Source organism: Dermacentor albipictus, chromosome 6 (assembly GCF_038994185.2).
Source record: "Dermacentor albipictus isolate Rhodes 1998 colony chromosome 6, USDA_Dalb.pri_finalv2, whole genome shotgun sequence".
Classification (NCBI taxonomy): Eukaryota; Metazoa; Arthropoda; class Arachnida; order Ixodida; family Ixodidae; genus Dermacentor; species Dermacentor albipictus.
In genome coordinates this window covers 107,150,783-107,171,208 of record NC_091826.1, presented here as the reverse complement: position 1 = coordinate 107,171,208, position 20,426 = coordinate 107,150,783, and the positions used below count along the sequence as shown (strand labels likewise).

The 20,426-nt window shown below is 46.0% G+C and overlaps 1 protein-coding gene across 2 annotated transcripts in view; it reads left to right on the top strand.

Annotated features, from left to right (window-relative positions):
• The window catches only part of LOC135905005 (ATP-binding cassette sub-family C member 2-like), a 190,191-nt gene that overhangs the window by 103,836 nt on the left and 65,929 nt on the right, over positions 1-20,426 (top strand). For both annotated transcript variants that reach the window (XM_070541223.1, XM_065436005.2), the window contains 3 exons: positions 704-885; positions 13,006-13,081; positions 17,065-17,269. In XM_070541223.1, the coding sequence (XP_070397324.1) occupies positions 704-885; positions 13,006-13,081; positions 17,065-17,269 (463 nt within the window). The remainder of the gene's footprint in view (positions 1-703; positions 886-13,005; positions 13,082-17,064; positions 17,270-20,426) is intronic.

Sequence of the window (20,426 nt, the reverse complement as noted above, 5' to 3'; positions counted from 1 at the left end):
ATATTTACTGTGAAAAGTTTGCGATATAGAGATGAAAATATTTTTTGCATCCGCAGTGTTTTGCCGTGGAGACCGTCCCTGCAAGTCCATGAAATGCAGTGCCGCATGAATCCCATTTAGATACTCGTTCTTCTCACTTGTATGTTCCATATAGAACCATCTGCCTGAAACTGTTACTGACAGCATTTCACAAGGGTTGCGACGTGCATTACTTTCCAAGTATATTTTGGACGCTCACCATTTTTTTTCTTTATATTTGTTGTACTTTGCATCGTTGCTTTCAATTGTTGTACACTTGATTCTTTTTGTGGTCAATTCCAATTAGTACCATGCACCACCCTCTCCTTGTAGTATTATCGCGTTGGCGCTGCAGGTTACAATGTTTATGCGATTTCGAGCCGCCCACAGACAGCACAGAGAACTGGAGACAAATGTAGTAATTTGTAGTAATGTAGTAATCGTAGTTGCACCGCTGTAGTAACAGCGATTTGGTTATTTTATTAAAAAGGGTAAATAAGGCAGTATCACCAGAAGATCCGCTGCTTAAAAGGCACTCTGTGCAAGTTTTTTTTTCTAATTCGAAATAGTTGTTTATGAAGAATTGCGACTGCCACTAACAATGCTATGCCTGTATTTTCACATTTGCTATATGCCTTGCGTGTTCGCTATAACAAATTTTTGTTGCGACACGTCTTCTTTTCAGACTCGCATAATGGTCTGCAACCAAGGGCATTACCTGAAGGAGATGGACAAGCTTGTCTTGGTACATGGAAAGCGAATCAGAGTGTACGACAAGCTGGAAGATCTTATCAGCGACCCCGAGTCACCGCAAAATTTTCGTGAAGCGCTTGAGCAGGGCACTTCACAGCGAGGCGACAAAAGTGGGTGAGAACCTTGTTTCTGCATCATCACAATCCAGTCCCGCATCCAGTTGGAGCTCCTGGTGAAAAGGTTCGGCAGGGTTTCCGAGCAAGTGGCGAGGAAATAATAAACTTTGTTCATATAAGTGGATGTGGCAAGCAGTAGACCTTCAGCAGTTGATTCTTCTTCTGCCTCGCGGTAAGATTCATGAGTAGAAATGTATATGTTAGGTTCACGTATTCCAACTATTTTCCTTTCACTAGCCGGTATTCCTCTCACTAAACTTATCATCATGAAGCAATTACGTTTATTTATTTATTTATTTATTTATTTATTTATTTATTTATTTATTTATCTGTCTGTCTGTCTGTCTGTCCCTCTGCCTATCTATTTGAATATACAGGCCTTTTCAGAGACTGACTAGTCACGTCATGAAGAAAAAAAGATTAGTTAGAAAAGGCAGAAAATCGTGCGGAACAAGTGTAGTGCCAGAAAAGGAAATATAAAGGATATCGCAAGAACGATGGTACTTTTAGCAAACAAGGCGTTGATATAAAACACTTGAGTAAAACACGGCTGCAAGCGTTTAGGACAAGTGTAGGACAAGGGTAGGACAAGCACAACAAACTATCGTTTTGCATTTTTGTTTTACATAAACGTTTGCAATGCTTTTCTCACGAGTGAATCCCTGACACTCAAGTAAAGCGGGAAGTATCACCACACAATGGAACTTTATTGCCAACGAGACAGTGCTTAGCATACCACATAACGGTTCTGCCCACCTAAAAGTGTATTCACAAGTGCTGTCTTCTAGTGCAACACTTTAATACCGAATCAACAGCGATCATGAGATGCATGTTGTCTTCAGACAATCATGTGCAACGTCATTTACTGACCAGTCATTTATGCCTATTAGAATTGACACTAACGCAAATTTCAACCAGCATTGTCAGGTGGGATCACACCGACTCTGCTACATGAACTAATGGTGCCACCTACTTCATGGCATTAAGGGGTGAATGTCGTGCATGCGTACAAAAGAAATAACGATTGTACCGCTAATGACTTTGCGGTCCCTCATTATATATGCATAGTCAAGAAACAATTAGGTCTTTACTGCTATCCCACAAATGTCATGGTTTTGTGATTGCAAGGCTTCATGTTTTTGTTGTTTTTTATCATCCCAGGATTGCTTTTACAGCGCTGTTAATGCGACAAGAAGCGTTCAGAAAGATCATATGCCATTTGTTACGCCTATCAAAAAAAAGATTATATAACTCACAAAGCTCATATTTCAGGAAAATGTGAAGACTGTTAAGGCAAATAAGCAGGCAAGCTTTGACGCGTGTGTGACAATTAATAGCTCAATAAAAAATTTGTACACCACTGTTTTCGGCGCATTTTCGAAGCGCTATATGAAATGCTTGAAAATTTGCAGCACTTCCCTGAAACGACCAAAGACGCAAGAACTATCATATTTGACGAGAAAGGGTGCCACTCAGCAGATGACGTGTAGTGAAAGTTTCAAATATTTTGGCTTATTTTGTGTTATCATATTAATTAATGAATACTTATCTTCCCCGAAATATTGTGCACCATACGAGGCATGCAGCCGTTTTTCCGTGGTCTCCTCGGTGATATGTGAGGTAGAGTGGTCGCGTTCCGTTAAAGTAGGAGGCACGTTGTGAGGGAGGAACCATATGTGTTTAACCAGCGTACGTTATTTACAGCCTTTGCAGAAAGATGCTCATTCAAGCGTTCCAGTGTAGCGACAACCTTTAATTGCGTAAGCATTTCTGTGCCGACCCAACGAAGAAACCCGCCCATCCGTCTGTCCGCCACGCAAGGCGAATCAGCGTCAAAAAATGTATAAAACAAAATAAATTCGAAACTATGACCCCACGTTCAGAAGCCCAGTGTCTTACGCTCTGGGCTAAATACCCACCCTCGCACAAGGTGAATATATCTGAACCATACGAATACGTTGTGCCGGTGGTACGCAACAAATGCCAAAGGAGAACAGTTTCTATGAGGGCTTTCTCGAAAGATTTGAATATATGGCTCATATTTGACCCTTATATATAGCTTTCATTGATTAGGAGAAAGCGTTTGGTTCAGTCGAAACCTCAGCAGTCGTGCAGGCATTACGGAATCAGGGTGTAAACGAGCCGTATGTAAACATACTGAAAGATATCTATAGCGGCTCCACAGCCACCGTAGTCCTCCATAAAGAAAGCAGCAAAAGCCCTATAAAGAAAGGCGTCAGGCAGGGAGATATGATCTCTCCAATGCTATGCACAGCGTGTTTACAGGAGGTATTCAGAGACCTGGACTGGCAAGAATTGGGGATAAGAGTTAACGGAGAATACGTTAGTAACTTCCGATTCGCTTATGATATTGCCTTGCTGAGTAACTCAAGAAACAAATTGCAATGCATGCTCACTGACCTGGAGAGGCAAAGCAGAAGGGTGGGTCTAAAAATTAATCTGCAGAAAACTAATGTTTCACAGTCTCGGAAGAGAGCAGCAGTTTACGATAGGCAGCGAGGCACTGCAAGTGGTGCTGGAATACATCTACTTAGGGCAGGTAGTGACCAGGGATCCGGATCATGAGACAAATAATCAGAAGAATAAGATTGGGCTGGGGTGCGTTTGGCAGGCATTCTCAGATCATGAACAGCAGGTTGCCATTATCGCTCAAGAGAAAAGTGCATAACAGTTGTGTTTTGCCAGTACTCACCTACGGTGCAGAAACCTGGAGGTTTACGAAAAGGGTTCTTCTTAAATTGAGGACGACGCAACGAGCTACGGAAAGAAGCATGATGGGTGTAACGTTAAGGGATAAGAAAAGAGCAGATTGGGTGAGGGCACAAACGCGGGATAATGACATCTTAGTTGAAATCAAGAAAAACAAATGGGCATGGGCAGGGCATGTAATGAGGAGGGAAGATAACCGATGGTCATTAAGGGTTACGGACTGGATTCCAAGAGAAGGGAAGCGTAGCAGGGGGGGGGGGGGTGCAGAAAGATAAGTGGGCGGGTGAGATAAAGGAGTTTGCAGGGACAACATGGCCACAATTAGCACATTAGCGGAGTAGTTGGAGAAGTATGGGAGAGGCCTTTGGCCTGCAGAGGGCGTAACCAGGCTGATGATGATAATGATGATGGGTGTGATGGTGATGATGATGATGATGAATAAAAGCCATCTGAGATCTAGGACCACGTGTGAGGCGAAGAGGAGCATTGTAGTTATCAGGAAAATTCCGACTTTACGAAATATTAATGCCAAACGCACCACATACCCGATGCGTTTCAGAGGTAGCAGTATGCGCCTTCCGTTGGGGCATTCTCACACCTTCCGAAATGCCATAGATCTCTGAGCGCTCGCGCGCTTCACTTCGCGCAACACTGACAGATAAGCAGTCACTGAGTTGGTAAGGATCATAAGTAGGGATTAGGGGTTTTATGGGTCTCCTCACGCTTGATAATCGTTCGACATATAGAGATAAGCTTCTAAATAGCAATAAGGGCTTACAATAATTGGAGCAATTCTGATAACGTTGACAAGGAAGGATAAGGGACGGATCGAGTCGGATAAGGTTGATAAGGGCCGCTTATAGTTTGTAAGAGTCAGATCATGTCCTATAAGATTGATACAGACCGATAAGAATTGATAAGGCCCGGATAAATTGTTATAAGGTTCATAACGACCGATAAGGGTTGATGAAAGTCAGATCAAGTTTGATTATATCGATAATGAAATCGCGCTGAATGGGGATGAGCAAGCGGCACGACGCTCACGTATGTTTATTCAACGCCAGTCGAGTTTCTAACGCAATCTTTTCCCACGATATTTCTCATAGTTCTAGAACGGCTGTCCGGGACGCCAACTTCGAATTTGCCGAAAGCAAATTAGGTACGATCACGTCCTGGCTTAAATAGAAGCGTCACAAACTGGTACTCAGCCCTCGTTCTTTTCCAGTTATCATGTGTCATAAGAGGTTCCTAGTTGGTTCCTCCGGTGTCTACGGCGAACAAAAAACAACGCACCATATTTATATTTGGCGAACAATAGGGACACGTTATGAGCAATGTGTAGGCAAAGTTCGAAATGTGCAAACTAAATTCGGCCGTTGAAATAAATTTCGTATGCAAGTGCTCGGGAGCCTATGACAGTATTCTACGAGCGCCGCGATATTCATACCGCTTCCCTGGCATGGATCCCGAGCCACAGAGATCAAATTTAGCCAACATGGAGGAAACAATAAGGAAAACATTTTCTGTAAATGCATGTGCCTTCGTAAAACATTCTTTAATGTGGTCAAAAGCATTATCTGCCAATTTACCCTATGTTTCTGACTGTTCTCAGGGAACGACACTTTAGACAGAGTTAATATTTTGCGAAAATAAGGGGAACGTTGTGGGTTGTGAGTGGACGAAATTCGAAGTTATGGGGATCATTATAGCCTGCGCGATATATTACGCATGTAGACGCTTTTAGGCGTATGTTTAGGCGTTTACAAGCGGCGCAAGATTTAGCACTCAGCCCAGACATCACTATATATGTAACTAATATCAAATTTAACGAAAATGGCGGTAATTTTGTGGCAGATCTCTTTGTGGAAATAAATGTGCGTAGGTAAAGTATTGCTTTGGAATTGCTAATCAAATGTGTAAAAGTGTTCTGCTGCCGTTATCCTGCATATTTTCCGGAAAAGTAAAACAACCGTACAGACACCAAATTAATCTCAATATTGTTCAGCTACATCTTATGTTTAATTCGTGGCAAAACTATCACGTACGGGCTCAATTAGAACTTTCGCAAACCCTCGTTAGAACCCTCGTTTTTTTCCTTACTTTCATTTGTTATAAGGAATTCACAGTAGGCTATCTAGACAAGAAAGCTGGCTTATGTCTAACAAACATAAGGGGAACATTATGAGCAAAGCTTAAGCAAATCCCGAAGTGTGTGGGTTAATTGTGGCCTTTGGAATGAATTACGTGTACAAGAGCTCCAGATTGGTATGAGTGTGTTTTCGAAGCCGCGCAAAATTGTGCATGCTGCCCTGGTATAGCTACAAGTGCCAGAAAGATCCAACTTAGCATAATGGAGCTGACTAATATAGCAAATTTGTGTGCGAAGTTCTGTGTGCATGTGGTTTAAATGCAACGTTTGCCAAACATTTCTTTAAAAGTGTTAGAAAATGTCACGCGGCCGTTTTCAGTTCCGTTTCCCAATTTACCAGGCGCCTTAAGTTTGTTGAATGACAAGATCAGTTAATGAGTGACGTGCAGGTAAATTTCAAAGTGGGTGGGCGAATTGCGGCCTTTGTAATAGATTACGTAAGCATACGCTTCCGAACGATTTGAGTGTTTTACAATTCTGCCGCAATGTTGTGCTCGATATTTTGCCCATACTACAAATGGAAATGAAATGTTATTTAGGAAAAATTCGGGGATCGCTATGGCAAATTTCTGTGCGATGGTAATGTGTGTGTATGAACTGTAGTATTTAGAAAAATATTGTTACGTAAGAAGACGCAAATGAAAAGCTATATACAAGTATATTTACAACGTAATACGCCGCACTTGGCCAAGAGGCAACAGCCCGCGCTAGCTTCCAATCGTCGTCTTCGTCTTCTTCCTGCTCAGCTCTTCGTCAGTGGGAACATACCCCGTAGCACTACCCCCGGCGGCAAAAGCGCCGTCCCGGAGCGACTAAAGGCTGGACTCTGAAGCAGTGTAGTAGCTCTTGAGCCTACTGACGTGTACGACATCACTAGACGCCAGAGTAGATGACGAGGTTGAGCTCACAGGAGCAATTTCATAAGTCACAGGCGTCACCTGGCGCAGCACGCGGTAGAGTCCTATGTATCGCGAAAGGAGCTTTTGTGAAAGTCCGACGTGACGAGAGGGCGACCACAAGAGCACGAGCGCACCAGGCGGAAACTGTACGTCACGGTGGCGGGCGTTGTACTGACGCTGCTGAGTGGTTTGCGAGTCCGTCAGTCGAGCACGGGCAAGCTGGCGTGCACGGTCGGCGAGAGCGATGGCGTCGCGCGCATACTCGCTTGTTGAGATCGAAGTAGGAGGAAGTGCCGTGTCAAGGGGCAAGGTCGGTTCGCGACCGTATAGCAGATAAAAGGGAGAAAATCCGGCGGTGTCGTGCCGGGAAGAATTATAAGCGAATGTGACGTAAGGAAGGGCAATGTCCCAGTCGCGGTGGTCCTTGGAAACGTACTTTGACAGCATATCGGTAAGAGTACGGTTTAACCGCTCTGTCAGGCCATTGTTTGGAGGATGGTATGAGGTAGTCAGCTTGTGTTGAGTGGAGCAGGAACGTACAATGTCGGCGATAACTTTCGAGAGGAAGTTACGACCACGGTCAGTGAGCAGCTGTCGCGGGGCGCCATGAAGTAAGATAATGTCCCGCAAGAGAAAGTCCGCGACGTCAGTGGCGCAACTGGTAGGGAGAGCCCGCGTGATAGCGTATCGGGTGGCGTAGTCAGTTGCGACGGCTACCCATTTGTTCCCAGAGGATGACGTGGGAAAGGGACCGAGGAGGTCTAATCCAACACGAAAGAACGGTTCCAGAGGGACGGTGATCGGCTGGAGATGACCGGCAGGTAACACCTGAGGTGTTTTCCGACGCTGGCAGGTATCACAGGCAGCAACATAGTGTCGGACAGAGCGAGCGAGACCAGGCCAATTGAAGCGGCGGCGGACGCGGTCGTACGTGCGGGTTACGCCAAGATGTCCTGCAGTAGGTGCGTCATGCATCTCAAAGAGCACAGTCTGTCATAGATGTTTTGGCACGACAAGAAGAAGATCAGATCCGTCAGGGAGGAAGTTCCTTCGGTACAGAATGCCGCCCTGGAGGACATATCGGCGAACGGATGCGTCGGTAGGTGTAGAGCGCAGACGCTCGATGAGTACTCGCAGCGATAGGTCTCGGTACTGCTCATCGGCGATGTTAACGAAGGCAGACACAGAGAAAATGCCGTCGGCAGTACTACTGTCGGCATCGTCAGGCTCGTCTACCGGGTAGCGAGACTGGCAGTCAGCGTCCTTGTGTAGTCGGCCAGATTTGTAGGTGACAGAGAACGAATATTCTTGGAGGCGTAGGGCCCAGCGACCAAGTCTTCCTGAAGGGTCTTTCAATGAGCATAACCAACAAAGCGCGTGATGGTCTGTGATAACGGAAAAGGGTCGGCCATATAAGTATGGGCGGAACTTCGCAACCGCCCAAACTAGGGCCAGACACTCACGCTCAGTGATGGAATAGTTGCGCTCCGCGGGTGAGAGGAGCCTGCTGGCGTAAGCGATAACACGGTCGTTGCCGCGCTGGCGTTGTGCCAGTACTGCGCCAATTCCGTGACCGCTGGCATCAGTACGAACTTCGGTAGGCGCAGACGGATCGAAATGGGCCAGAACGGGAGGCGTTGTGAGAACGTCGATTAGATGCGAGAATGCAGAGGCCTCGTTAACGCCCCACTGGAAAGGGGCGTCTTTTTTCAAAAGCTCGGTTAGTGGTCGTGCTATGGCCGCGAAATTTTTCACGAAACGGCGGAAGTAGGAACAAAGGCCGATGAAGCTGCGCACATCCTTGACACACTTCGGAACAGGAAAGTGCGTAACAGCATGGATCTTGCCTGGGTCCGGTTGCACTCAGTTCGCGTCAACGAGATGCCCAAGGACGGTAATCTGGCGACGGCCGAATTGGCACTTCGATGCGTTCAGTTGCAGACCGGCGCGACGAAAAACGTCCAGGACTGCCGAGAGGCGCTCGAGGTGCGTAGCGAACGTTGGGGAGAATACTATGACGTCGTCCAAGTAGCACAGGCACGTGGACCATTTGAAACCGTGAAGAAGGGAGTCCATCATGCGTTCAAAAGTGGCAGGAGCGTTACATAGACCAAACGGCATTACTTTGAATTGATAAAGACCGTCCGGAGTTACAAAAGCAGTCTTCTCGCGGTCGAGATCGTCCACAGCAATCTGCCAGTAGCCGGACCGGAGGTCAATAGAAGAGAAGTAGCGAGCACCATGGAGGCAGTCAAGGGCGTCATCGATCCGAGGTAGGGGATACACGTCCTTTTTGGTAACCCTGTTAAGGTGCCGATAATCCACGCAAAAGCGCCATGAACCATCCTTCTTTTTTACCAGTACAACCGGTGACGCCCATGGACTACATGACGGTTCAATAATGTTCTTGGCAAGCATTTTGCGAACTTCAGCGTGAATAACTTGACGCTCAACCGGTGACACTCGATACGGGCGGCGATGAATAGGAGGGGCATCGCCGGTATTAATGCGATGTTTAACAGTTGTAGTTTGGCCCAAAGGACGATCGTTAAAGTCAAAAATATCGTTGTAGGAAAGCAGAACGCGGTAGAGCTCACGAGCGTGCTCGGACGGCATGTCGGGCGCAATCATTTTCTGTAAGTCGGCGATGGTGCAAGTTGTCGACTGAGATGGTAAAGGAGGATCGGCTGAATTGCTGTCTACCTCAATAGATGCTATTGAGTGATCTTCGAATGAGCAAAGCTGGGCCAGAGACATCCCGCGTGGCAGCACTTGTGTCGTCAAGCCAAAATTGACCACTGGCAGGCAGACGCAATTAGCCGTAATAGATAAAACGGTATGAGGTACCGTGATCCCGTGTGTAAGGAGGACGTCTTGTATAGGAGCCGCGATATAGTGACCGTCGGGCACTGGTGGGGATGACACTAGGTCAACGTAAGTCAGTGCCGTAGGTGGCAAGCGAACAAAGTCGACGGAACTGAGGCGACTGGGGTGTGGTTCAGCGGGATCCAGAACAGGCAGGTCAAGGCGGAGAGTACTGGCGGAACAATCAATGAGAGCAGAATGTGCGGAGAGGAAGTCTAAGCCGAGGATGATGTCGTGGGGACAGTGGGCGATGACTGTGAATAGCACGACTGTTGAGCGATCGGCGAAGGAGACGCGGGCGGCACACATACCAATTACGGGGGCTGTTCCGCCATCGGCGACACGGACAACAAGCGTCACGGCGGGCGTGATTATTTTTTTCAGGCGGGTACGAAAGTCCGCGCTCATTACCGACAAATGCGCCCCAGTGTCTATAAGAGCAGATACAGGAACACCGTCGACTTGCACCTCAAGAAGGTTCAGATGAGTGGGCAACGTCAGTGGAGGATTTGGCGGCGTAGGGAGCAATGCAGCGTCACCTCGAGGCGCTGCATCATTCAGCTTTCCGGCTGGGAGCGGCGTCCGAAGGGAGTCGGCGAAAAGGAGCGACGGGGCTGGGGAGAGCGAGATTGTCGTCCTTGGGGCGAAGGTGAACGAGAATAGGGGCGGTTCGGCGCAGGAGAGTCAGTGGCGGCATTATCGGAGCGTGCGGCATAAGGACGAGAAGGGCCACCCGAGGGGCGAGAATAGGCAGTATAAGCAGACCGGGTCGGGGAAGTCCAGCGACTTCGACAGTGCCGAGAAATGTGCCCGATGCGACGGCAGTGAAAACAAATGGGCTTGTCGTCAGCAGTGCGCCATTCAGCTGGGTTGCGGAAACGTGGTGGGTAAGACGATGCGGGACGGGGCGGAATCGAAGAAGCCGGATGGGTATCAGGGTGATGGGCCGAGCAGATGGTGTGAAGGCCCATGTTTTCGAACTCCTGGCGGACAACTGCCTGGATCAGGGAAACCGTGACTGCCGGTGCGTTGGTGGGGCTGGAGTCGAAGGCAGCCGGATAGGCGGCCTCAATCTCACGCCGAACGATCTTGGTAATATCGCCGGTGTTGTTGGGACGAGGAGCGTCGGCACAGGAAGAAGTCGCTGGGGTGTTGGGCAGACGGGCAAACTGCTGATCGATACGTCTGCTTTTAGCGAGTTCCAGGCGGCGGCACTCTTTGATAACAGCATCCACCGTCGCGACGTTGTTGAATACGAGCAAGTTGAAGGCGTCATCGGCAATGCCTTTGAGGATGTGGGATACCTTGTCTGACTCAGGCATGTGTGCATCAACTTTGCGGCACAGAGCCAGGACGTCCTGAATGTACGTGACATAGGGCTCTGTTGACGTCTGCACACGGCCGGAAAGCGCCTTCTGCGCGGCAAGTTTGTGACCGTAGGGGTTGCCGAACAAGTCTCGGAGCTTTTGCTTGAACGAATCCCAACTGGTGAGCTCCTCTTCGTGCGTCCGAAACCAAACTCGAGGTGTGCCACCGAGGTAAAAGACGACGTTGGCGAGCATGATAGTAGGGTCCCACCGGTTATTGCGGCTGACGTGTTCGTACAGGCTGATCCAGTCTTCGACGTCGTCCCCATCTTTGCCCGAGAATACGCCAGGATCACGAGGAGCAGGGAGAGAGATGTAGGTCGTCGAAGTGGCAGGAGGGGTCGGAGGCGGCTGAGTCGAATTGTCATCGCCGGGAGCCATGAAGCTAGGCTCGACGTACCGTCCACTGCGAAGCTCCGTGACGAGGTACAGGGAACGTCCACCTCCACCAGATATGTTACGTAAGAAGACGCAAATGAAAAGCTATATACAAGTATATTTACAACGTAATACGCCGCACTTGGCCAAGAGGCAACAGCCCGCGCTAGCTTCCAATCGTCGTCTTCGTCTTCTTCCTGCTCAGCTCTTCGTCAGTGGGAACATACCCCGTAGCAATATTGTAATGAATTGTTCGAAAATCTCGCACGGCCGTTTTCAGCTACGTTAGTCACTGCCCTGAGATACAATAGGCCAAGTTTGTGCTTTGGTGAAATGGGGGTCGTGTTAAATGCTTTTTGGGATGAAAGTTTAGCCTGTTTGGCTTAATTAGAAGTGCTTCTTCAAGGTAGTACCAGTACGTTGCATTTGTTTCTTGGAGCTTGCACGTTTGCTGGTATTTCGCAAACTGGTTATCCTCTATGTACACGCCATTCCCCACGAATTTTTGTCGGCTTCGCCGTAAATACAGTAAAAGCTCGTTAATTGGAACCGCAAGGGCAAGCCGCTTCAGTTCGAATTAACGAAAGTTCGAACTAACGAAAGTGAAGGAGGGCAACAGTACACTGCGATTTGGAAGCAGTAGGGCATGTCAGAAATTTGGCGTGTCAGAAAGTGATGGCTTGTGCCGCGGGCACACGCCATCTTCAAGTCGAAGCTCTGGGTCCGACTGTGCCACACCACCGATGTCCACCGAAACGAACGTTAGCCGAGGCTTAACACCATCATAATGAATCGCGACGGCCGATACCTCCTAAGCTGAAAACAGAGGTGCACAACCGATGAAGACTGCTGAGACAAAGACGCCGAACATGTGAAGGTGGCGAAGGCCCTGATTCGTTGGTTCTTGATTGCAAGCGCAACTGCGACGTACTTGATTCGCTGTGCTTTGGAGCTTGTCGTGTCATCTCCGCACAACATTAGCAGCTGTACAAGATTTGGAAAGCCTCCGAGATCCGCAACGGGCAAGAAGTCTCGGAGGTTACGTAGAACGGAGAGGCGGCAGCCGCCGCTGCCTTCTGGCTGACCCCGCGTCGGTTAGATTTTTTTCCGATTTTGCCTTCTCTCACCGTTCTCTCCGTTTCGGAGACAATACAGCCTTGTGTGTAGGCAGTAGGCGCGTTTCTCTGGCCGTGTGCAAGGCGAGCGTAGTTCGAAATATCCGTGAGGGAACCTTCGCGCGTTCGAATTAACGGACGTTTTTATACATAGACTTCTGTGGAGCTTGGCCGGACCAAATCGTACAGTTCGAATTATACATAAATTCGAATTATTGAAGTTCGAATTAACGTGCTTTCACTGTACTAGCATAAGTGGTTGGCCTGACGCACTTAGTAAATACATGAAGTAGATGTGTCATAGCATAAGCTGAGCGTGTGTGACCTAAAGCATCAAGTAATACACCACATTTATTGCCTTACTTCTGGGTTATGGAAATGCCGAGCCCTGTTTTTACTAAGGATCGATATTTTAACTCACCTTTTCAAGCAACTCGACACTGTTTATATACTTAGTTCGTGGAGCTCACATAGGAGCTTCATAAACTCAAGATACTTCTCTAAATGCAATTCTAAATATGTAAATTTGCAGGCGTTTAGGGAAGTTACTGTCAAATACTAGAAACTGCTGATGAAAGTATCGCCTTCGAATGTCTGGCATAACGCTTATTTCAGCGCTGCAGTGGAAACGCTAGAAGAAAATTACACAGAGGGACGAATAACCCGAGAGGAGCTGGGAAAATCAACAAAGGTGAGAACACTTCACTAATCTTGCACTGTCCAATATAGCAGCTTTCCCAATGGCAGCTAGAAGCTCACGACGCGTCGTTGTAGGCATCAAAGCTCGAACGTTTAGCTCATGCGTATTCTGTTTCGTTCGTTACGGCTGATCATGGACGTAATGCAAGTTACAATAAGTGCATTGTTCATATGAATATTGGAGAGAGAGAGAGAGAGAGAGAGGAGAAAAGGAAAGCCTAATGTGCAAATTTTAGCTAGGAAAATGTCTGGCCGGCTACCCAACACATCAAAAAGGGCAAAGTGCAGTTGTGTTGCCAAAAATATGGACATGTGTACTTATTTATCCCTTTCTCGGGGACTGCATGGACTGCATTTCACCCACTAACAGCTAAAAGTTATTGCTCAGCGCAACACACGCCTGCATGATTAGAACATACTGGAACGTTATCGATGGTTTGCGCGTTGTCACCACCGAAGCTTGAGTAATCTGATTATATACGAGACGCGAATTGCGTAGTACTTTGTCGAAGACGCGCGGGCACCAGCGATTACTCTGGAAACTTCGATGACTCGTGTAGAAAAGCCCACGCGCTCCACCGGCAGATCAGATTTTTGATGATCGCCGACTGTGTTCGCCGGAAGTCGGGCAAGGTAGCATGAAGTCTGGGTCCAGGTGCACCGGTCTTGTGCTATCTAGTAAAAAATTAATTTAAATTACGGGGTTTTACGCGCGAAAATCACTTTCTGATCATAAGGCACGCCATAGTGGAGGACTCCGGAAATTTCGACCACCTGGGGCTCTTTCACGTGTACCTAAATCTAAGTGCACGGGTTTTTTCGCTCTTCGCCCCCACCGAAATTCGACCGCGGTGGTCGCGATTCGATCCCGCGACCTCGTGCTCAGCAACCCAACACAATAGCCACTGAGCAACCATGGCGGGTCAGCTAGTAGGTGTTGGCCAAGCGTCTGAACGTGCTCGCTTGCCCGCGAGATCATAACTCGAAGGAACGCTCAGCGGCGTTCAAGTAGACAATAATGATTTCGCTTTCACAACTCTTAAGACGTGCTTAGGCGTCCTCAGATTGTTTGTTGCCAAAATTACAATGGGCCTCTTGTGTATATCACGAAAAACACCAACCTGTTATGCCGTCGGGTTTTTGACCACAAGCGGGGACCATGATGCAAAAATCTTGAGGCGGCCAGCACGCACCATCAACTAGAATGGCTGACGGCAAGGTCTACTTTGATAATTTAACCAATTTCCTAGGCTTTGAAGAATACTTTTTCTTCTCTATAATAATCTTCAACCCTACTCTCACACTTTCTCGATTACGGTCCTCAACCATTGTTCCTATTCATTCCCAGTGTTGCTGAAAATGATAATATGTAATTTGCAAACCTTAGGTTGTTGACACATCTGCCATTGATTCTCACTCCGAAACTTCCCCGTTTAATAGCTTGAATGCCTCCTCTAAGCATGCATTGAATACCTTGGAGAAATTGTGTTTTTGCCTTACCCCTCTCTTTATAGGCAATTTCCTCATTTTCTCATGGAAAACCAAGGTAGCTGTGGATTCTTTGTAGATATTTCCCAGGATAATCATATATGCCTCCTGTACTCCTTAATTAAGTACGCCTGCATGACTGCTGGTATCTGTACTGAATCAAATGTTTTTTTTTTCGTAATCTATGAAAGTCATATAGAGAGGTTGATCGTAATCCGCAAATTGCTTATTTACCCGAATTATGAGATGTATGTAGTCCATTGTAGAATATCCCTTCCTGATGCCAGCCTGTTCTGTTGGTTGATTAAAGTGAAGTGTTGCCTTGATTCCATTGGAAATCATCTTAGTGAGTGAGTACTTCATACAAAGCTAATCGGGCTATAATTCGTCAATTATTTAACGTCTCCCTTCTTATGGGTTAGTGTAGCGTTGGCACTCTACCAGGTCTTTGGTAGACTTTAAGTCGTGAAGCATTGTGCATAAAGGGCCGGTAGCTTTTCAAGCATATCTCCTCCATCTTTGATTAAATCGACTGTTATTCCATCTTCGCCTGCCGCCTTTCTCCAGGACATGTCTTGCAAGTCCCTTCTAACTTCATCGCTAGTTGTAGGAGCCTCTGTGTCCTTTTCGTCAGTGCTTCCAGTGAAGGTTGCATGGCTGCTATGGGTACTCTACAGGTCATTACAGTATTATTCTGCTACTTTACTATATCATCAAAATTACTAATGACATTAACCTCCTTATCTTTGCATACACGTTGCCTTATCCTATTCTAAGTGTTCTTCGCCCTGATTTCATACTGCGGCCATATTTTACGACTTTTTCAATTTTTCCGACATTTTAATGTCGAATATTGCTTACTTCATTGTTTACCAGCTTTAGCAGTTCAGTTAGTTCTACATGATATTTCGAGTTAGACACTTGCATGCTTTACCGTTTCTTTATAAAATCCTTGGTTACTTCCGGACTGAAATAACCCCGTATTCCGCATAACTCCAATATTCATTAAAATCATTTGAATATCAGAAAAACGGGCTTTTGTGTGGGATCCTATATGTTGCAAAGCCGATTATTGGATGTGGGACTTATGAGGCATATGGATTTTTCAAGAGAGCTGGAAGAGCTTATCTCCTGGTTGCCGTGGTGCCTTTAGAGGCTCTGAAAGGGTACGTATGTCTGGTCAATTACTCGTAAGGCACGCAGATCGTGAGATATGACATCTAGAGCAGAATAAAAAAAATGTGCTCGCGCAAGACATGAGTGCAGATCGCCGGGAGAGGCCTTCATATAGCAGACGACATAAAAAACCCAGCAGATCCCACACCCTCTCAGAATCGATGTTATGCAAAGCAGTCTGCCAGGAGGGGAGCATACCAAGTTAAGGAAACGACCATGAGAGCACTAAGGCCTAGGCGGCTGTTTCATGACCTAGATGACACGCACGTCGTGACATTGATGTCATGAGCTATCATTTATATACATCAAACACTCTTGACATACTATGCCAATTTAGGTACATACTAAGTTAAAGAAACGATCATCATAGAATCAAGACGTAGACGGCTGTTATATGACCTACACGACGCACGTGTCAGAATATTCACGTCATGACCGATCGTTTATGTTCGCCATACACTCTTGTCATACTATGCCAATTTTGGTACATACCAAGACGTGGGCAGCTGTTTCATGACCTACATGGCACGCATGTCATGATATGCTTGTCATGTCATAACCTATCATTTACGTTCCTCGTGCACTCTTGTTATACTATGCCAATTGGGGTATATACAAAGATAACGAAACGACCATGAAAGCACCAAGACGTAGGCGGCTGTTTCCTGACCTACATGACAGAAGTGTCAGGATATTCATTTCATGACCAATCATTTATGTTTGTTATGCACTCTTGTAATACTATGCTAATTTTCGTACATACCATGTTAACGAAATGACGATGACATCACGAAGACATGGGCGGCTAGATAGATAGATAGATAGATAGATAGATAGATAGATAGATAGATAGATAGATAGATAGATAGATAGATAGATAGATAGATAGATAGATAGATAGATAGATAGATAGATAGATAGATAGATAGATAGATAGATAGATAGACAGACAGACAGACAGACAGACAGACAGACAGACAGACAGACAGACAGACAGACAGACAGACAGACAGACAGACAGACAGATAGATAGATAGATAGATAGATAGATAGATAGATAGATAGATAGATAGATAGATAGATAGATAGATAGATAGATAGATAGATAGATAGATAGATAGATAGATAGATAGATAGATAGATAGATAGATAGATAGATAGATAGATAGATAGATAGATAGATAGATAGATAGATAGATAGATAGATAGATAGATAGATAGATAGATAGATAGATAGATAGATAGATAGATAGATGCTGTCAAAGTGGCAAATGTTCGCCAATGTGCACAAATGACTCGTATTGCTTCCAGACAACGTGGCAGGTGCTGGGCAGCCTGCTTCGCTTGGCGCAGTGGCCAGCGCCCATCAGCGTCCTCATGTTCCTTGGTTCTGCGAGCGCCTTCGGAATGCAGCAGCTCTGGATCAAGCGATGGACTGACGCCTCCGCGGTTCACGACTCAGCAGCATCGCAACCACCGTGGGTTGGCATACTCGTCGCCTTGTGTCTTGCAGATGGTAGGTCACGTGTAGGCGGTGTTTGTCGCGCTTTGTACCGGTTACTGTGACCCGGGTTCTCGCCAGCTTCCGTTACTTTAACTCCGTCTATTCAGTTTTTCACTTAAATCGAACCTACTGGGAAACCTCGGTGAGGAAATCCTCGAAGAATAAATTGTTTAGTTTGAATTCGAAAGCATGCTGCTTCTGTTCATTCAGCCTCCACCGACACCCACTGACGCCTCCTACTTGGGTGCATAAAAATACTAGAAGTTTGAAATCAAAAGAAATTCCGCAAACGACGCTACTGGTTCCATAAGCGTGAAGCTGTTTTATTTTATTTCTTACTTTACTTTCTTTTTACAATTTCTTTTTTATGCCTTTTTATTGTTGTCGAAAGCAGAAGACAGCTTTTAAACTAGACAGCGCTCCTTGCCGCATGCTCGTCTAATCGCGCTTCAAGAGCAAAAAGTGAATGGATATTACAGACTGCATCAAGCAATGAAATGGTGTTGAACTCATTCATTCTGGCGTTCATTCGTTCATTCGGTTAATTTCACAAATGCTCGCACTCTTTCAAAGGATGAATCATGGCAGTGAACTTCACATAGAACGATGGGGTGGAAATTTAGCGCCTAAATTCTGTCTTGCGCAGATTTCTGAGCGCAGTGTAAACCGCTTTTTGCTAAAGCGCAGCAGGCTCATTTGTGATTAAACTTTCGACGGAAGCGACATTTTCGGGGTACTTTTGGGGAATCTTCCGTTGGTAGGCACCACTAGTCGGTTTTTGGCAAATAATTTATCGAAGTACGCAATGATTTGCAGCGAAGACGAAAAAAAATAACATGTAGACATTGTCGGAAGAACAAACGATGGTTCCCATTATTGACAGCGGATTAAATCTGTGGAGGATTCTCTCTTCCCAACAGACTACTACTAACTTCAAATTGAGACTACGCAATTCCCAGTCAACATAAATCCGATTAGCAGAGCGTCTATTTTTCATCTATCGGATTCTGGAACACGCTACGACTACATATAAAAACACTTAAAATTCACGAATTTAAGAAACAACTAAACGATTACATTCTGCTGAATACTGATGCCTAGTTCACAATCTCAACCATTCTTTCAGGGTGGCTTCATTTCGTTTTCATAGCCATACCATTAGGTTTCTGTTTCTACCTTACATGTACATTCGAGTTAGCAAATTATACTGTGTTAGTCACATCACCTACGCTGTTACTTTATTGTTTGTCAGCGAGATTATGTTACATTGCTTTTTTTTCATGACATTTATGCACATGTAATTCTTAAGTCATGCGATTCATACTAATACCTGTAATTCTTCCATACTAAGGATTTGTTGAAACTGCTGTAATTTTTGTTTTATTACATTTAATTTGTCAAGGAGGTCCCATTGCCGTCTTTGACTTCGGTACGTCCTTCTGTGTATTAACACCTTGTAATGTTTCTAATTATCTTAATAAAAACTGATTCTGATTCTGACGTAAACGACTTACTTTAAGCACTCTTGCAGATTGGATTTGAAGAATTTTAAAGCGAACCTTTGTCTCTTTCGGTCATTCTCGTCGGAGGTCGGTGGTACCACGGTGGTCGCAATTGGGGTAAGGAGGAAACGCGAGGAGAGAGAGCGGTGCGTACTCTCGGGCAACCGTGTGGCGAAGAAGGGCGGGAGGGGGAAGAGGGGGCGCACTGTACCTAGTTAGCTCGCTCGCTCGCTCGCTCACTCGTCATGAGAAGTTGAGGGAATGTTCAGAATAGTGGTTGCCCTGAGCTCGTTGATTGCACATAACATAATTGGTTTCCAGCAGAACGTTCTGACACGGACAGGAAGAGACGGCGACGCACGCTGGACTAGCAACTAAAGGTTTATTATTAATTTCTTAAAATTCCTATAGCACAAGACAGCCAATGCTTCTTTTTTGTGTCACGCCGATTATCCGACTCCTCAGTTTGAAACATCTCTTTGGGCAGAAGAATTGAGGATGCCTTGAAAGACAACCACGTTCTAGCATTTTTTCGCTACGTGGAGGATTTTCTCGTGTTTGGCAATACACCGGACGAGCTAGAGCTGAACAAATGTAGGGAAGCTGTCCTGACCACTTTCCATGAAGCGTGTCCTGGTTTAAACTTCCCCTTTGAAATGTGAGAAAAATATATCCGGTTTCTTGATAGAGTGATAGGGTGAGAACCTACACAACTAGCCCGCCAACATGTTTTCACTAGGTTTCCTGATTTGGGCATCGCCTTCGAAAAGCAGCACACATGCCGGAAGTGCGAAACCCGCTATTGTAACGGGTTCCTGACATACGTTTCCGACGATTCTAAGAATGTAAAACGAGCCATCATGACCACAGTGTTACGGGCTGCCCTAAAGAAGTCGTGTCATCACGTAATGGAAGAGAGCTTCATGCACCCGGTAACCAGGCTCAACAACGGTGGCTATACCAAAGGCCTGCTTACGGCGGTCGCCGAAGGGTTCCTAAAGAATACGAGACTCTTGAACAGCAAGGTTCAACAAGAAGCAAGCATTCTACAGAAAAGGAACAAGGTCGCCGTTGTACCTTATCTAGACGGCCTAACCCACAAGATAAAGAAGATAGCCGGAAATAAAGGCATCACGGTTGTGTGCTCAGCACCAAACAAGGCGTATTCAATGTGCGTACGAGTCAATAATGGCCAGCGAAATAAGCAATGCACAATAAACCATGAGAAGAATCACACTACCTGCAGAACAGGGGTTATAATATACCCTTACCATGTGGCCGACGATATACAGGACCAACAGGGACGTGTATCAATGACAAGACAATAGAGCATGCAGCATCTTTGGAAGGACTCTCCGCTGGGCATATCGCTTTTCATTATCGCCAGCACCATTGTACCGTTCAATCTCACGACATCAAAGTTTTAGGAAAAAGCAAAGACAAACTGATGCGCGAAATTTTAGCAGCCATGACAATTGACAGAAAGGGGAAATCTTGCATCAGTACACCATCAATACTACTAACAGAAAAACAAAAGCGTTACTTGCGCAAAGACGATAATTCAACCTAAGGAGGCGGATACTCGGCAGGACAAAATTGAAGCATTGGATGTCTTGTGCTATAAAAAGTGTAGGAAAAATAATAAACATTCAGTTGCTAGTTCAGCG